We start from the raw sequence: 18,040 nt of genomic DNA on the forward strand, positions 1-18,040 counted from the left end.
TGTACATAACTATAAACAAGCATTATATGGTCCAAAAGGACCATTTAAGCAGAAGAATCCTTCTGAGGACACTGATACAAAAGAAAGAAACAAGGTGTTTTTGTCTACTAGTGATGGAATAATGTGGCTGTTGTAAGTCCCGAATGTTATAGCTCTCAAATTCAGCTAATTAAGACATATTTCACCAGAAGAAAATATTTGTAAAGTCAGCGTGTCCCTAACAAGAAGCTCTATTGGTTAAAAATGTTCACAAAAGAAATTCCCAACATTCTTCAAATATATTCAAATTACTTCCCTAATTAATATTAAGAATTGAAGCTTTTGAGACTGATGTCATAGGGAACAAAATCTTTTTGTTTTCTGATCATATAAAATGATGGCAGTTTTCTTTTCTGTACAGATTCTGAGCTCTCTATGTAAGCTTAATTTGAAAAAAATGAAAGTCATTTCAACCAAGGAGTTTATTCTATTTGCTTTAGCTACAGTTGTCTTTCTAACATCAGATAGTATCTGCCTAGATGAACCGATGAAGTCCAGTCTGCAGAGCAGAGAAGATGATGATGATAAATATTACGAGGTAAGATCTGTATTACTATGACATTATTTGGGGGAACTGTGGGTCAGATCCTGAGCACTTTGAATTTTTTGGCAAAGGCTCTCCTAACCTCATTGCACAGTATTCAGCATTACAGCACTAGCAGTATGAAAAAGGCTTGTTGAAAGAATTTTCAGGAAATTCATTTGCTCGGACACACATACTGTGCAAATCAATTCATGTTTCAATTTTCTCTCAATACAGCCTTGCGATCAGGTTGAGACTTTTTCTGAAATGTTTCTTACTTACACAGTGGGGCCTCAATTAACATTCCTGTCAGGCATTTTATGCACATAATATAACAGATATATTATTAATCCAAAATTAATAAAGGCATGCTTGTAATACTCAAAGAATAATGATAAACAGAGAATATTATAAATCTAATATAGTTAATGGTCTTAAAATTCTACTCTGGAAATTGACTATAAAAATATCTTTGCAGGGTTGCACATTTATTATGTCTCAACAGATGCCAAATCAAATTTGCACAGTTCATCTGTATTATTTTTCTTGTCTGCCCTGCAAATACTCCCTGGGAAATAAGAGCCATCCTCTCTTTTTGAGTCATCATTATTGGTGTAATAAAGATCCTTCAAACCAAAATACAACTTTAATTATGCTAGTGAAATCCTCCTGTCTTCAGCTAACTGTCTTTTATATACTTCAGAAGGGGTGTGCAGGTGCAATCAGAGGGATAGTTTATTTAATATTTTAATCATGGAGTATGAACTAGAATGGTTCATTCCCCTTCTCTCCCAGTAGCTGGAGAAGCTCCTGGGAAAGTCACCAAATGGGGATAAGGAACTGAAATTAGGATTAGTATCATTTGTGTCTTCAACTGAAATAAAAAAACATATTTGTACATATTTGCTGTTAAGGCTTGGAAACTTATTTTTGTCGCAAAAATAAGTGATTTTCAATATGCCTAGGGAAGGAACACTGCTATACAGGAACGGGTCATGCTGATATAGCTATTTTTCAGGCAACAGTTGCCCTTTACATCAAGAGACAGGTAGTATGCTAGGCTCAAGTTCTTCAACGTATGCCAGCATAGACAGAGAAAGTAGATTTTGTGCTGGTTGCATAAAAATTAGGAGCCCAGGAGCTCCTAATGCATCTTGTGTACTAGTGGAGGACTAAAGCAACTTAAAGCTCAGGGCAATCTCTATGCAGCAAGGCCAGAACAGGCATGATGCGGACTTCACCCAAACAGTTTCCATTCATTTCCTTGGATGTTAGCCCAGCAGGATATTGGGTCAAAAGCATCCACCCAGTCCTTAGGAAGAAATGAGCTACACCTTCAGGTAGCTTGGCCCATCCTCCTGTTCATCCAGACCAGATGAGTAAGAGTCTGGGTCTGTGTCAAGTCACTAAATAGTTAGCATTTTCCCCTCCAGACAGCTTCAGCTGGTGATATTAGCAAATATGGACCTGACAATGACTCCTGTCCACACTTAACTGATGGCACAGGTACTGACACCTATGCCCAGAAATATTTCTGACTGACACCATTTGAACAGTTGTGGACACTGATATGGAGATGTGCTCTTGTGGCCAGTGTACTGAAAAGGTAAGCAGGACAATGTCTGCATACGAAGTAATCCATGTGAAATAGCTCACACTACAATGGAGTTTAGCAAATACAGCTAAAAAGCATTAGATATTGAAAAAAGAGTGTTACCCAGCAGCTTTCTAATGACATATGAAAATGAATGCTTTGTGTGATTGGTAGCTGGACTAATGACCTATAAAATGATAGCATCCTTTTTTTAATCATTTTTCTTTAGATTAAAGATAATATCTTGGAAGAAAAGCAGAGGAGTCTCAATTTTGAAGAAATGAAAGACTGGGGATCAAAAAATATCATTAAAATGAACCCTCCTACCGTAAACAAGATGCCAAATTCAGTTGCTAATTTACCTCTCAGGTTTGGAAGAAATTATCCAGAAGAAAGAAGCATTAAACCAATTGCTAATTTGCCTTTGAGATTTGGAAGAGCTTTTAGAAAGAACATACCTAGGCACGCTCCAAAGGTACCACACAGGCTTGGGAGATCTCCACTTGTTAAAAGTTCCAGTCAATCACTTCTCAATTTGCCTCAGAGATTTGGGAAGTCACTGTCCGTCAATCTGTCTCAAGATGTTCAGGAATCTGAACCAGGTAATACTATGCAAGTGTTCAAGCCATATATTAAAATGCATATTAAATCAGGTTAGTGATGATCAAATACAACCAGTCTTCCTCAAGGGATATTCCCTGAACATTTCAATATGAGTCCAATTTGCCTAAAGAAAGATTTGCAGTTCATCAAATCAAAAATTCTCATCACAAGAACTAGTAAAGAATCTCTTTATGAAATCTTTTCTAATGAGAAGATGCCAAATAGCCAAAGCCGAAAATGTTCATATGACAAGATTAGGTTTGACAACACTTTTTTAGATCAGGTTTCATTTTGAAAAGGTTAAAGCTTTGGCGAAAAAGGTTCAGAATCATTAAAATATCCCATTTCAGCACTATAAAATGACCAAACAAAACTACCTAAAAATTACTCTTCCATTTTCTAAATTTATGCAAATTAGAGTTAAAAAAAAGACAAAATTCCAAGCTGAACTGCAGTATTTTGAAAATGCTGTTTTTTTTCTCATCCAAACCTATTTTTTTTTCAGATTGTCTTACTGAGACAATGTTTGAGATTTTGATTTTTCATTCCAAGTTAAGATGAAAAATTTTTTTTGACATCTCAGAAATTTTTTCAGGATAGGAAAAATATTTCCTGCCCATTACTAAGAATAATTTAAACCAGCTCTTCAATAACAGTCCTTCTTATCATATCTGCTGCTTTATCTGAACTGTCCATTTGTCTTGGAACCAAGTTTCAGTTGGCTGTCCCTGATTTATATCTGACACATGCGTAAAGTAGACGTTCAGGCCAGGAAAGATAACTGATATATCAGAAGCCAAGACTCTTTCTTATTTAATTTGTTTCCTTTCGTTCTTTTCTCACTGTCTCACCTGATTATAACAGATCGTGTTTTATTTGTCTGATATTTTTAGGGATATGAATTCTAACAGTTACATTAATACTGGAATGAAATAATGAAGACAGAAACTGAAAGACTTGGAAAAGCTGCAACGTGTTTTCAAAACTAAAGGTCATGAAAAGGAAACATATGAGAACTGAAATGCAAACCTATCTTCATGTTATGAATAATGTATTTACAAACACTTGATGTACAAGGCAATGATAATTGTTGTAGTTTACTTCAGTGGCAGTGTAGTATAAATTTTATTTACTTCTGTGCGACATGTCCTGTGGGTTGTAAAACCTAATTTCAGAACAATGGCTGTATAATTGAAAGCATTTTAAGTAAAATTAAAAGAAGCATAGTATGAATAATGAAGCATGGTACAAATAAAAAGAAGCCTATGATATGAATAACAAACAGAAGCAGGATCAAAACCACCGGTACCCTTTGTGTCATATGCAGCTAAAGAAAATCAAGTAAAATGTAGAGAAAGCACTTTTCCTGTTGTTTATGAGTCATGTTAGATATAAATCTGAAAGGTGACTTGTCAAGAATTTGCCACAAATAAAACCTAGCTTCTTGGACCCCCACAGAGGAATAACATCTAACCAAAGTCATATTGTAATGCAATTATCTTGGGTTTTATATCTGAGATAATGCCCTCCCTAATGTCCTACAAGATCTGCCCTGTGGGTGTCCCGATTCCTCTGTTAATGTGAATGACATTACAGCTACCAGATACACATGCGGAAGGGGCTATTCCATTATAAGCCCATATTTCCATTTCATATTTCTTATGAAAACCATTCCCTTCTAAGTGGAATATTGTGTGTTTAGGCTTCCTCCAAAACTGAGTTTTCAGTAAGCTTTGAAGAGAAGCTGAATTCTCACCTGTTACAAGGAAACCAAACCTGGTGGAGTACAGGATCTAAGGGATTCTTTCTTCTGGCCCTCAGATGCTGACACCTTGACACCAGGTCTGGCCAATGGTGGGGCTAGGCATCCCCAAAAAAACACACCACACGTACATACACACACTATACAGCCACAGCTGACTACCAACAGACAAGAGAGCAGCACTGTTACAGTCTCCACATACACACCAAGACTCACATAAACATATAAATGGGCTGATCCTCTTCTCACTCACAGGCTAATCAGACTGAAAGCTTGCTAGCAGATCTCCCACCCAAACACACGCAAACAGGTCCCTCCAGTAGCTGTTCCAGACTGGTGGTCTCTTCAGCAGCTGGCTCTCAGACCCTTGGTCCCTCCACTGTCCCAACCTGTGGTCTCTCTGGTAGCTGGCTCCCACACCTCTTCTCCTGCTCACCAGTTATTCCAGCTTCAAATTCATATTTGAATCACACACACAGACAGGTCCTTTCATCAGCAGCTGTTAGATGCTCAGTCTGTTCAATAGCTGGTATCCAGACAGTCTCTCCAGTTGCTAGCCCTCAGACCTGCATGTCCCTTCGACCCGCAGTCTCTATCTCCAGTTGCTGGCACTCAGACCACTCACTCTACTGACCAGCTAGACTGGCTTGAAATTTGCTAGCAGATCATACACACACACGTGCACACACAATAGAGAGCACACTCACATAGGAAAACATTCAACTACTGAGTTTAACAAGAAGATAGGACACACTGTGATGATCAGGCACAGGGCATAGCCTGACAGCATATTGACAGCAGCTTGACTGCATGCAGCCGACCTCATTTATCCCCCATCTTCTCAATTTTCCCATGCTTGTTCTTCCCCCATCTATCGTGATCCCTCCCTTTGACTGACTTTGGCTCTCCCCTAAACATCCCAAAATAAGTTCAGCACTTTCCCACATCCCTTAAAACATCCCATAATAAGTTTTATGTGATCCTACAAGCCCTCTCAAATATCCCATTGTGAGTTTGCTCTTTCCCATGAGATCCCTGATAACCAGTTACAGAGCTCTGGCTGAACCTCCTCAAGGTGTCGAGTGGTTCCTTTAAGGTCCCATCAATCAGTGATCTAAGTGTTCTGCTCTTTGTTACTGTCTTGTTATCTTCTCTTCCTCGGGGTCTGGGACTCTGAGAGTTTAATTTATTACTTCTGTCTCTTGTCTTAGTCCTTTATGCTGAATAACCAGTAACCAGACATCCTTACATTCCACATATCTTTAGAGGAACCTGGGAAAAAACCTGATCAAATTGATACTTTTTATCAGCTAAATTAATAGTTGGGACAGAGCCTGGGTTGCCGTTCCTCTACAGAGTTAATGCAGCTACTTGAAACACAACACTATTCAACCTGTGGCTGGTGAATTTAATTCAATCCAAAGTAGTGAGACCACAGTCCTGAGAATATCTAGTCTCTCTGCTCACTCAGACTTAAAACATTGAAGAGATAGGGACATCTAAACAGATTATAAACAAAGAGATTGTACCTTTTGAAAGTAAGAGTTCCAAACCAATCTTTGGGCTTCTCTCTGAGTCTCAGGAAACACTTTACCTAACAAGTGCTGGTGAAACACCAGTTTTGCAGCGTAACACTTGGGTACTGCAGCAAAGTCCATGCTGAAGGACACTGGTCAACAAATTGCCTATGTGGGGGAAAGTCCAGGACCCAGCCTATGAAGTAGAAGTCTTGCCATTGCCTGCCACAAGAACAGGATGTTATTCTTTCTGTAGTGAGGAAAACTGGGATTTTTTAGTGATTTACAGTCAAATGAACAGCAGAAGAAAACGCCCTGAACTTTGAGTTGTGTTCTGATCCTGCAAACCTCATTGCACATCATGTGAACCAACAGCAAACAAGATTTGTGAGAATCCCTGAGCAGCAATAGGAGCTGCTTTTTTTAAGGCACATTATCACCTAGCAACAGGGAAAGGGCACACATCAATTGGCATTAATGATGGCTGCTATGGGAGGAAAGCAGAAGCTCAAACACTGGCCCAGCAGCAAGTACAATTAGGTTGTCCTATTATTGCAAGCTCCACAGCACAGACACAGGAGATGGCTGTTGATTTGTTTTCCCTTAGCAGAGGAAGAGCTAGGTGAAAAGTACATAAAGGAGGAATTATGCTACGCTGTGCAAAATTTCTGTTTGGTTTGAGAGCATGTGAGCCAAGAAAACGATCACTGGATAGTGCAATGGGAAGAGAAGGGGCACAACAGGCAACATACATTGCTATAGCTATTACTCATCAGATTATTTATTATCCATATACAGATATTATTCATGAATTGGGAAAAAGCAATGAAAGGACTCAAGTAAATCAAGTGACAGACTATTGAGACTTACCGGCATGAATTCTAGTAGGGTTCAGGAGCTCCCAGCCTTTCCTGCCATACACATAATATTTATGTCTGTTATTAAAGCCTCCATGCAAAAAAACCACCAGGTTTATTTTAGATTCTGACTTAAGCTTATAGAGAGGACAGCTGACAATCTACTGATCAATTTATAAGTCCAAGGGCTCATCATGTTGTTGATTTCAATATATCGTTTGGACAGATTTAGTGAAATGTAAAGAGACACTGTTGTTTTACTCTCAGAAGGAGCCAAAGACTTGGGCATCTGGCATTTGAAATCTTTCAGTCTTAGATTCACTTCAACTGCTTTTGCAACTGCCTTTTGCATTTTCTTCAAAAGATGGCAGCTGGGCTAGCCTTGGTCATCACAGACCACTAGAAATTTCCAAACACTAAAAAAGACATTTTAAAAATTGCCCCCTCTTGAAAAGTACCCATTAGCAGGAATCGGAAATGTTTTCAATAGTGACACCCACTAAAGTACATCTAGCACAGACTCAAGGACACCCATAGATATCCAATTTGCACTTGTGCTGCTCTCCTGATGGCATAAGGTATAGAAGGGCCTCAGCTAGTGCCACTCAGATCTTTTGTAACACAGAATATGGATCAGAAAAATCTGTGCTGTTAGGAAGGGAAAAAGAGGCTTAAGGTATCCTTATGTGTGTTTTATCTCAAAGAATGATGGACAGTGTAAAATACCTTTTTTCTTCTTTTCATACATGGATCCTATGAAGTGATTAGCCAGAAATTTGGTCCTATGGCCTTATGTGGAACCATATCCAATTAAAATTTTGGTTAAAACCAGCAAAAAATGGGTTTCTCTTACAGATGTCATCCCAATTATTCACTTAGAGCCCTAGAGTTAGCTGGTGGAAGAAATATTCTAGACAGGCTTTCAGAAAACTCAGATATATTTGTAGGCTACCATTGTACTTGTATTATAAGGAAAGTACATGGTTTCAATAGTTTTCTAAAACCAGAAGGTATTAAATGCTATTCAAGTTCATTCCATCCCTTTATGACCATCCTCCAACCTGCTGATAGTGGATAAAGTAAAAGGAAAACCAGAAGGTTGTTTCTATTGTTTGCAAGTCTTAAAAAAGGAGTCAGGTGATTAAGGCAGACATAGGTCAGAAAAACTTTGCACAGGAAAATTGATTTTGCTACATCCCAGATTTTCAGAGGCACCCAAGTACTGCTTTGTCTCACACAGCAGCACCTCAGCAATTAATTATTTCTTTTAAAGCCCTGCTTTCAACAGGAGGTTGGACCAGATGATCTCCAGAGGACCCTTCCAACCAAGACTTTTTTGTGATTCTACAATTCTTCAAGCTTGGGAGATGCAAAGCTAAGACAAAACTGTTACTTCACAAAGGAATCTTTATTTCTATTTCCTTATATACCTTTATAACTTTGACCCCAAGTCCCTCACCAAGTGTAGGTCACTTGCCACAGCAGAAGGCTTCCTAGTCAATAGCAGTAATGGTGCAGGTAGGTAGGAGCCTTTAACTGTTCCCATCTTCTGGAACGTGCTGACCACTTAGCTCTTTCTCCCTATTTTGTCATATTTAGGACACCTGTTCTGGTTTTGAAGCTTTTGCACTTAATATATTTCTCTCATCTCTGATGCTCATAACAATTGACTTCTACCACACTTATCAGTTACCATGTTCATTGACCTTAGTATGGCATCCAGCTACTTTGTCTCTTGCAACACACTGAAAATTATAGGCACAAGCCAGAAAACAAGTACAAGTCAGTTTATGGTTCAGCAAACAGAGTTGAAAGCAAAGCACGTATCAGAAACTTCCCTCTTTCACTTCTCTCAGAACTCCTGCAATTCAGATGGACCCAGAGGGTTGATCTTACATATATAGCTAGAGGCAGCCAATAACCAAACAAGGAATGTTTTCAATCCTTTCAATTACAGCTTCACATTCTATCTATTGCAAAACATTTATTCTCCTTTCTCCTCACATATATTTGATACCTCAGCCATAATGAAAGAAATGGTTAAATATTAGGAACAGAAGCTAAACTTCACACGCTGCATACTGTAGCACAGATGCACAGACGTGCACAATGCAACACATATATTGTAGGACACATTAAGTCATCATATCTGTCTTTGCAAATACCACATTTGTGCATATACTGGTAACAAGTGAGAGAGAAGCAGTGGTTCAAAAACAGAGGCAACTATTAGGCATATCCTAACTCAAAACTCTGCTTGGGTTTTGACCGTTAGTTCCTAAAGCCACCCTGCCTCACATCAAAGAAAACATATTAAATTACTTTGCATCACTGAGATTCAAAGTATATAATAGGTATGTATCTCTGAGGAGCTTTATACTAAACTTTTCAGTTGAAAACAAATAGATTTACAATTTTTGGAGATGGTGAACAGAGCCAGTAAGGTCTGATGAACTCCATGTGCTGTTCATTCCCAGCAGGGCTTAGCTGGCTCATTTGCATGAATTAGTGAAGGAGAACAGAGAACAACTTTTTAAAATCACCTGCTTCTCTTAGCTGCTCAACTCTGTGGGTACATAAAATACACCTGCATCTTGGGGTAATAAAAGTGTTTAGAATTAGCTACATTATATGACCAATATGGAGAATTTTATTTGTAGAAGAATGGAGACAAACCTTCATTGAATCCTGCTGTTGAAGAGAGAGGCTCAAGGAAAAAATAAAAGCATACGCTGGGTGCTGAGCTTGTCTTTGAGTGTGGTTACCTTTTTGAGTAAGTACCTACTTGCCCTTAGAGACCATCATCAATTCTGAGAGCTGCAAGTTTGCCTCTCCCTCAAGAGGCATTTCAAATTAAATGGTACAGCCTAATTCAGCAGCTGATTTCTTTTGGCAGCTATGAAAGAAAAGTCAGAAGTTGAATGTAGATGCCTGTGAAGAAATTAAATACCAGTGAAGGTCCACTGGGGTACCTATAGTGTAGTTATACTGGGATCACATATGGCTTATGAAGTCTTGAAATAAAGAAGTGTGAACGCAGGTGATTCTGAATTGCTCTTGAACCAGAAGTGTCAGTCTTGTGCGGAAAGAGCAGGGGCGGGGAAAAGAGCAGACGGTCGTCAGAAAGTACTTCCTGTGCCAGCTCGGCTCAGCATACTACCGTATGCTTCTCCAAGTTCCACATTTCAAGACATTTCCTAACAAATGTATTCTTGCACATATTTATACTGCATATGAATTTATGAATCCCCAGGGGCAGCCTGGAGGATTGCCCCATCTCAAATTTATAACTAGTGATAAATTCTTTCTGGGTCTTACTTCCCTCTCGTGGTAAGTGCAGATGGTGCACAGTTTGGCATGGGTACAACAGCAGCGCAGGCTGTGCCTGTGCAGTGGTGATTTTCCTAGTTACCCCAGAAATCACAGAGATGAGGATATGGTAACTTGGGCTGACTGTGAAAAGGGGCACATAGGAGAACGTTTGCAGGTAATGTATAAAGTAATGGCTTCCCCCCCCCCGTTTTCCAACATAAAACAACAACATATTCTCATCTTGTTAGTATTATCTTGACAGTGAATAATCATAATCTATTCTTGTTTTGTATAATACTGTTCTTTTAAATCACTATTGCATTATATGCTCTCGCACGTCTGGAGATGAGGATATGATGATATGGTCTGACTGTGAAAAGGGGCACATAGGAGAACGTTTGCAGGTAATGTATAAAGTAATGGCTTCCCCCCCCCCCCCCCCCCGTTTTCCAACATAAAACAACAACATATTCTCATCTTGTTAGTATTATCTTGACAGTGAATAATCATAATCTATTCTTGTTTTGTATAATACTGTTCTTTTAAATCACTATTGCATTATATGCTCTCGCACGTCTGCTACAAAATTTCTTGTTCAGATCCTCACCAGCTAACAAGCACTAGAGACGCCACTGTGCGTGCAGGTACACCTGTTCTGTCTGTGTATACTTGATTGTCAGAAAAGGTGATAAGCAGCAGCAGCAGCTCCCTTTGGCGTTAACTGAAACTATACAACCCTCTATAAGCCTGTATTTGATACCATGCAAGGGATACATGGTAACCTTTAAACAGTATAGGATCTCTATGAAATACAAATTGGCATTGTGGACTGATCCTGCCCTCAGTCTGGAATAAACCTAAAGTAACTCCACTGGAAACAATGTATTTATTGATTGATTGACAGGACATGGAAGCTGAGCGCAATTTAACTTATAAATAAGTTAAAGAATCACTGAAGGCATGAAGAAGCTGCTGCGTGCAATTCTGCAACATTTTTCATGTGAACAGGCCAAAAGTAAGGCACAGGCCCTTGAACTAAAATTACCTCAGTGGCTAGAAAAAAAAATGATCCTTACCTGTTTCTTCTAACATGCAAGTCACATCTTCATATTCCGGGTTATGAGGTAAAACTAAGAAAATTGTATGTAATTAATTTGACAATCTAAATAAATAGTCAACTGCTGTACTCAGATATACATAAGTACATTGTATACAGAAAAACTGGCTCGGAGATACAAAATTCTGTGTTTGTTCTCTAAAGTAAAAGCAAGACATTTGGGATTATTGAAATGCAATGCAAGTCTTTGAAATTCCCATCGTTGCAAAACTGCAAAACTAGCCTGTGGCCACGAGAGGGCAGAAAGAACATTCCTTGTAAAGCTTGATTTTGGGGAGAATTATGTATTCCCTTGCGGAACCTGGGCTGTAAATTGCCGTAAGAGGCTGCTGGAGGAGTTAGGAAAATGCAAACTACACAGTTAGTTTGACAAAAGCTACTGCATGAACTTTCAACATTAACGAAGTCTGGTTATAGTCAACTTTCTATTTTAAAATAAATATTCCTAGAACAACAAAATAAAAAAAAAAAATCACAATGGCATTTGACGTAAAGCCTGAAAAAAGCATTTCTTGAAGTGTGTATTAAGCTGTGTGTCAATGCTTTCAAACTTTTGCCTTTTAGCACTGGCTTAAGGATAAGAATACATATCATTTGTCACTTCAATAAACAGCTTGCTTTGGCTCTTTTTGGATCTGAATGCATGTGTAGTTCTCACAACATCACGGCTATCAAAATCAGTGAGAAGCCCAGAGAATGACATCTCAGTCCTCTTCACTGAAATGCTCACATCCCTCTATTTTCTCCACCACAATTAGGGGAAAAATATGAACTGGAGAAATTACTTTTATCCCTACTTAGCTGAGCTGTCCTCACCTTTTCTCAGCCCACCACCATGTAAGTAACAGAAACACAGCTTTAATCAGTTAGAAATGATCTTTCTATTTTCTGTTTCCACTTGCTATGTCACATTACACCACCTGAAGCACATTCAGTTTCAGCATGGAGGGTGTACTGGTTTAATAACTGCCCCTGCAGATCTTCATCTTTCCTGCATTAGTCAACGGGAAGGTTAAAAGAGCTCTGACCTGAGATCATACATCTACCAGAGCCAAACACAAATGACTATTTTATCTGTCTGTTAGAGCCATCAAGTGACTTTATTCCCTGGGAGCTGAGTATTTTGCTTAAGAAGGCAGATTATGCTTCCAATTCAAGAGGTGCCTTGTTGCAAGGCTCATTCCTCTCTTTGCCCAAGAGAAAGGGGTAGTTTTCTTTATCCCACTTTCCACATAACTGCCACAGCATGGGGACACCTTCGACAGCCCTTGATTGGGGGATTGTAGGAGCAAGCAGTCAATAGGGCTCTGGGGTAAGAGAAGAAAACTGTGGGCAAGCTGTCAAGAAGAGCTATAGAGAGGTAGAAATGGAAGGACAACATGAGGAACTCACTGCAGAAGATCTTTAATATGCTTGATATGATATGCTTTAATATACTTTACTAAGATAGCTTAGTAAAGTTGTCAGGCTTGTAATTGTCATTTTTAGGATTGGGTTGAGGTCACCTTTTCTTAGGTTTCCTGAATAGCCTGGGAAGAATCCTTAAATGATCATGCTTCTTAATGCCACCTCATTTCTGCTTTTGCCTTCTGACTTCCACAGCATTTTAGAAGTAGAACTGGTTGTGAAAAGCTTATTCTCTATATTCTTCACGACACAAGACAGGACCAAAAACACAGGAGTGTTTGAAAAGCCTTTAAAACACACATACACAAGTCTATGGGCCCTGATGGCATGAGTGCTGAGGGAGCTGGCTGATAACATTTTGAGGCCACTCTAAACCCTGAACAATCATGGCAACTGGGAGAGGTGTCTGAGGACTGGAAAAAAGCAAATGCCATTTGTATCTTCAAAAAGGGTAGGAAGGTCTGGTCAGCCTCACCTCCATCCCTGGGAAGGGGATGGAACAACTCTCCAGAAACCACTTCCAGGCATATGAAGGACAAGAAGGTGATTGGGAGTAGTCAGCATGGATTCACCAAGGGGAAGTCATGCTTGACCAACCTGATGATGTTCTACGATGAAATGACTGACTTGGTAGACAAGGGGAGAGCAATGGATATTGTCTACCTTGACTTCAGTAAGGCTTTTGACACTGTTCCCGATAAAATCCTCACAGAGAAGCTGACGAATTATAGTCTGGATGAGGAGACTGAAAACTGACTGAATGGCTGGGCCCAGAGGGTGATGATCAGTGGTACAAAGTCTACGTGGAGGCCGGTAATGAGCAATGTACTCCAGGGGTCAATACTGAGGCCAGTCCTGTTCAATGTCTTCATTAATGATCTGGATGATGGGGCAGAGTGCATCCTCAGCAAGTTTGCTGATGATACAAAATCGGGAGGAGTGACTGGTACACCAGAGGGTCATGATGCCACCCAAAGGGACCTCGACAGGCTGGAGAAATGGATTGACAGGAACCTCATGCAGTTCCACAAAGGTAAGTGCAAAGTCTTGCATGTGGGGAGGAACAACCCCAGGCACCAGTACGTGCAGGGGGCTGACTGGCTGGAAAGCAGCTTTGCAGGAAAGGAGCTGGGGGTCCTGGTGGACACCAAGTTGGACATGAGCCAACAACATGCCCTCACTGCAAAGAAGGCCAATGGTATCCTGGACTGCATGAGGAGGAGTGTGCCAGCAGGTTGAGGGAAGTGATCCTTCCCCTCTACTCAGCACTGGTGAGGCCACACCTGGAGTACTGTGTCCAGTTCTGGGCTCCTCAGTACAAGGGAGAGATGGACATACTGGTGAGAGTCCAGTGAAGGGCCACGAAGATGGTGAAGGGTCTGGAACATCTCTCATATGATGAAAGGCTGAGAGAGCTGGGACTGTTCAGCCTAGAGAAGAAAAGGCTCAGAGGGAATCCCATCAATGTGTACAAATATCTGAAGGGAGGGTGCAAAGAAGATGGAGCCGGGTTCTTTTCAGTGGTGCCCAGTGACAGGACCAGAGGCAACGGGCACGAACTGAAACACAGGAGGGTCCACCTGAACATAAGGAAACACTTTTGACTGTGAGGGTGACTGAGCACTTGCACAGGTTGCCCAGAGAGGCTGTGAAGTCTCCCTCCTTGGAAACACGGTCCTAGGCAGCCTGCTTTAGGTGGCCCTGCCTGAGCAGGGGTTGGACCAGATGATCTCCAGAGGTCCCTTCCAACCTCAACCATTCTGTGATTCTGTGATATCCATCTTTCCCTGACCACTTTGTCACATCAACACAGAACAGCCACTGTAGCCTGGTAAGGGAGCCATACAGAGAGGTATCAGGAACCTTAGTCCTCCCAATTAGTTGTTTCCCAAAGAAACTCATTAACCTGGAGATACAGGTGGCAGAGATACATCCAACTTAGGTACTGATAGATTTACATGTGGGGTGACCTCTTCTGTGTGAATATTTAGAGGGTAGAAGTGATGTCCTAAGCCTTTTTCCTCCAGTCAGCACACCCTCTATAATAACAACTAAGGCAGGTCATTCCCATAGTATCTTAAAACCACAACTCTAAATCTTCCATAGTATTTTTTTTGAAAGAAATAACAGAGTTTTTCAACAGCTGAATAATTAATGAAATGAAGGAAAATATTCTGCTGAGCCTTTCCATACATTCAGCTCTAGACTAAGATGAAGCATGAAAAAGAAACACTGAAAATATTTTTTTTTCAGAATATATTAAACTTCTGAACTCTGGGAATTACTGATACAGCTATATCACTTGTACATGGCACAAACATTAAAGTGTAGTTCACTTTAATGTGATGGCCAAGCCATCCATGTTAAAAACAAACCAGTCGTCCAAAATCATAATAAACCAATTACCGGCTCCACTGTATAATAATAACATGATAGTGCGCTTAAGAGGTATTCAGAAAAGCTATTTATGTATTATCACTTGCCAGAAGACTTGCTTCCAGCTTTTTTCACACTGCTTTTCCAAGAAAAGTAGGACCTCCAGCTAATTTTGCCCTGTCTGGTGAAAGAAACAACAGAACAAAACCACTCTTTTCAAACGCATCCATTTATTTTGACACCAATTCAACTCAAAGAAAAACCACATTGAGAGAAAAGAAAAGGTCAGCAGAAGAAAGTAAAACAGATCAAAATCTATCACCATGTCTGTCAAACACAGGAGGGCAGAAACATCCAGCAAGCCAACTAACCAGAATCCAAGCTCCACCAGTGGCCAGGTCCAACTGTTTCAAAGGAGGGTGTGAAAATCCCACACAAGACCTAAGCAAAGAATATTGGTATCTCCAAGAATGGGGATAAGAAGTGGCAATCCACAGAAGTCCAGCTGCTGTGCTGCCTGCCTTACTTGAAATGTTCTAGGCTCAGCCAATTTGTCAAGAATTGAACTGATGCCCACACGACTTCACTCAATTCTTCCCAATTGAATTTTCTGTAATGAACTGGCTTTTGGCTTGGCTTGTGGCTATATTTACCACTTTATTCAGCAGAGGTAAAACAGCCCATCACTTACTTGTGTCTTGGATCCCAGCTCCCAAATGTGTTCTAACATCCTCCCCCCTCACACACTAGGTAACCATCTGCTGACATCACCAGCTGCCTCATTCTGTGTATCACCCCTAAAGATCCCCAACACCCTCTCACTGTGATGTCAAGTACGACCAGAACACAGGCCAAAGCATACTCACAGTGCACTGCACTGAATGAGAAAGTAGGCTTAGTTCATAGATCTGCTCTACGCAGTTTCCTGTGTCTTCTGAAGACAGACAGACAATAAAGCTTGGGAGGAGAGGGGCTGCTCCCTAGATATTGTCTCCTACTTTGGAATAATACCTCTTTGGGGTTTCGTAAACACAATATTTGAAAGGTTGTTACATTTAGAAATTAAGATTTACTTAGGTATCATTCACCAGGACATAAATGTATCGTTTTCCTGTACGTTCCTGCCTTCCCCCCCAGAAGCTTTTCCTCATCAAAAGGCTCACAGTGAGATAATTCATTCTCTTAGCCGTGGATTTCTGAAAGCTCTGGGGCTGAAATGTGAACGATTGTGTTTCCTGCTTTAGAGAGACATCATCCTGGAAATTAGTGACTTCCTTTGTGGATGATTTCACCTGGATTGGTAAGGACTTGGGACTTTGGTCCTGGCAGCACCTGGCTCCATCTGACTTCATCATCTTTCTCCTACTGTTAGCCTCCCTTATCTATTGCCAGACCTCTAGCCTGAGTGGCCTCACTGAGTTATAACCCCCTTGGCTTCTTCTGCCAAGGAATTGGGCCAGTTTGCCAGGGAACAGAACTGGACAGACAGTGGGTGTCCTTCTGCATGCATTGGACTGTGTCCAGAAAGCATTGTTCAAAGGGATGCCTTGACTACCCAGATGATGTATGGATCCTGCTGCTAAAGGTAGGTGTCAAAGGCTGGGAAATCAGGTTCCCAAGCCAGCCACCTAGAAATGCTGTGCAATGAACTATGTTTCTGGAGCTGAAGACAGTTTTTAGGATTTGTGTGGTGGCTTTGGACTAGTGCAGCTGCAGGGACATGGGACGTATATGTTCAGAACCCTTCTGATGAGGGGGTATGGTCTGCTGCCTATCAGTGGAGCTGGTGTTGGTATGATGGGTAAGACTGCAGATGGGTGTAAGTCTGTATGTACGTTGTGGATTTGGAGCTGAATGCAGTCAGATCATGATCTGGTGCTATGGACGATGGTTGAAATGGCAGGAGAGTGATGAAGTAAAATTGGTGGCGTAGATCCCTGCCTCAGTGGGCAGTTGCTGTTGTGGAGCTGCAAAGAGAAGCTGTGAACTGTGGCACCTCCCTATATGTGCAACAGGCAGGTGCAAAAAAAGCTACTAGTCATAGGCCCCACCTGTAATTCTGGCAGCCAGAAATACATTTCCCAGAAAGGTTAATCAAGCTGGATAGAGGGGAAATTCTACTAGGGTTTGAACAGCGTGGACTCAGAACTGCATTGCATTACAGAATCACAGCAGTCCTGCTGGAAGGAAAGTCTGGCTTCTGTTTCTTGCCCACTTGCAGATTGCAAATCAACAACCCTGAACATTTTCCTCTTTGCAAACCAGTAGTACTTGAAATCTGAGTCATCAGTGTAAGAGTCCCATAGTGCTCACATAGATACCATAGCAGACCACCCAACACTCCAGAAATTGCCAGCATGACAGAATTCATCTGAATTTTTTCACTTGAACATGCTACATCAGCTTCTTTTCTTATAATACATATGGCCCAAACCCCCAGACATCCTGGAAGAATTACATATTTCAAATATTTTCAAATTAGTTCCCTATTTTAATAAGGCAAAGCAAAATCTTTTGCATTTCACTGACATATGCCTGAGAAGAGGGTTTGAGCAAAATACCCTTTTTGTCAAAGCTTTGCCAAAGTCAGGATAGCAAGTGTACCAGTGAGACAAATGTACATTGCTCCCTTCTCCTTGAAACTCTTCTCAGACCCCTCTTGCCACTTGTTAGATCCATATCCAAAAGCTAGCAGACCATTAAGTGCAGAGCAATGCAGAAGTGGCTTAAAGGTACAACTCAAAATGTAAGGAGGTAAAACAAAGGCCTCTCAGCCTTCTCCATATGATGAGCCATTCATTTTTAGTCAAAAGGAGCCTTGTCACAGCTTGTGGAGAGCAGAGTGAATTCAGTGCTTCCCTTTGTACCTGTGAACTTGTACTAAATGTTATTACATACCCCTACTGGGCTTGTCATAGAGCAAACAGGCTCCT

At 40.7% G+C, this 18,040-nt stretch overlaps 1 protein-coding gene across 1 annotated transcript; it reads left to right on the forward strand.

The window, feature by feature from the left end:
* The first annotated feature begins 402 nt into the window (after nucleotides 1–402).
* NPVF (neuropeptide VF precursor) lies at nucleotides 403–4,102 on the forward strand. The gene is made up of 3 exons (XM_009325726.1): nucleotides 403–577; nucleotides 2,386–2,758; nucleotides 3,653–4,102. The coding sequence occupies exons 1-3, from the start codon at nucleotides 437–439 to the stop codon at nucleotides 3,658–3,660; spliced, it is 522 nt and encodes a 173-aa protein (XP_009324001.1). The 5' UTR covers nucleotides 403–436; the 3' UTR covers nucleotides 3,661–4,102.
* Nucleotides 4,103–18,040: the final 13,938 nt, after the last annotated feature.

Source organism: Pygoscelis adeliae, unplaced genomic scaffold (genome assembly GCF_000699105.1).
Source record: "Pygoscelis adeliae isolate BGI_AS28 unplaced genomic scaffold, ASM69910v1 Scaffold226, whole genome shotgun sequence".
Lineage (NCBI taxonomy): Eukaryota > Metazoa > Chordata > Aves > Sphenisciformes > Spheniscidae > Pygoscelis > Pygoscelis adeliae.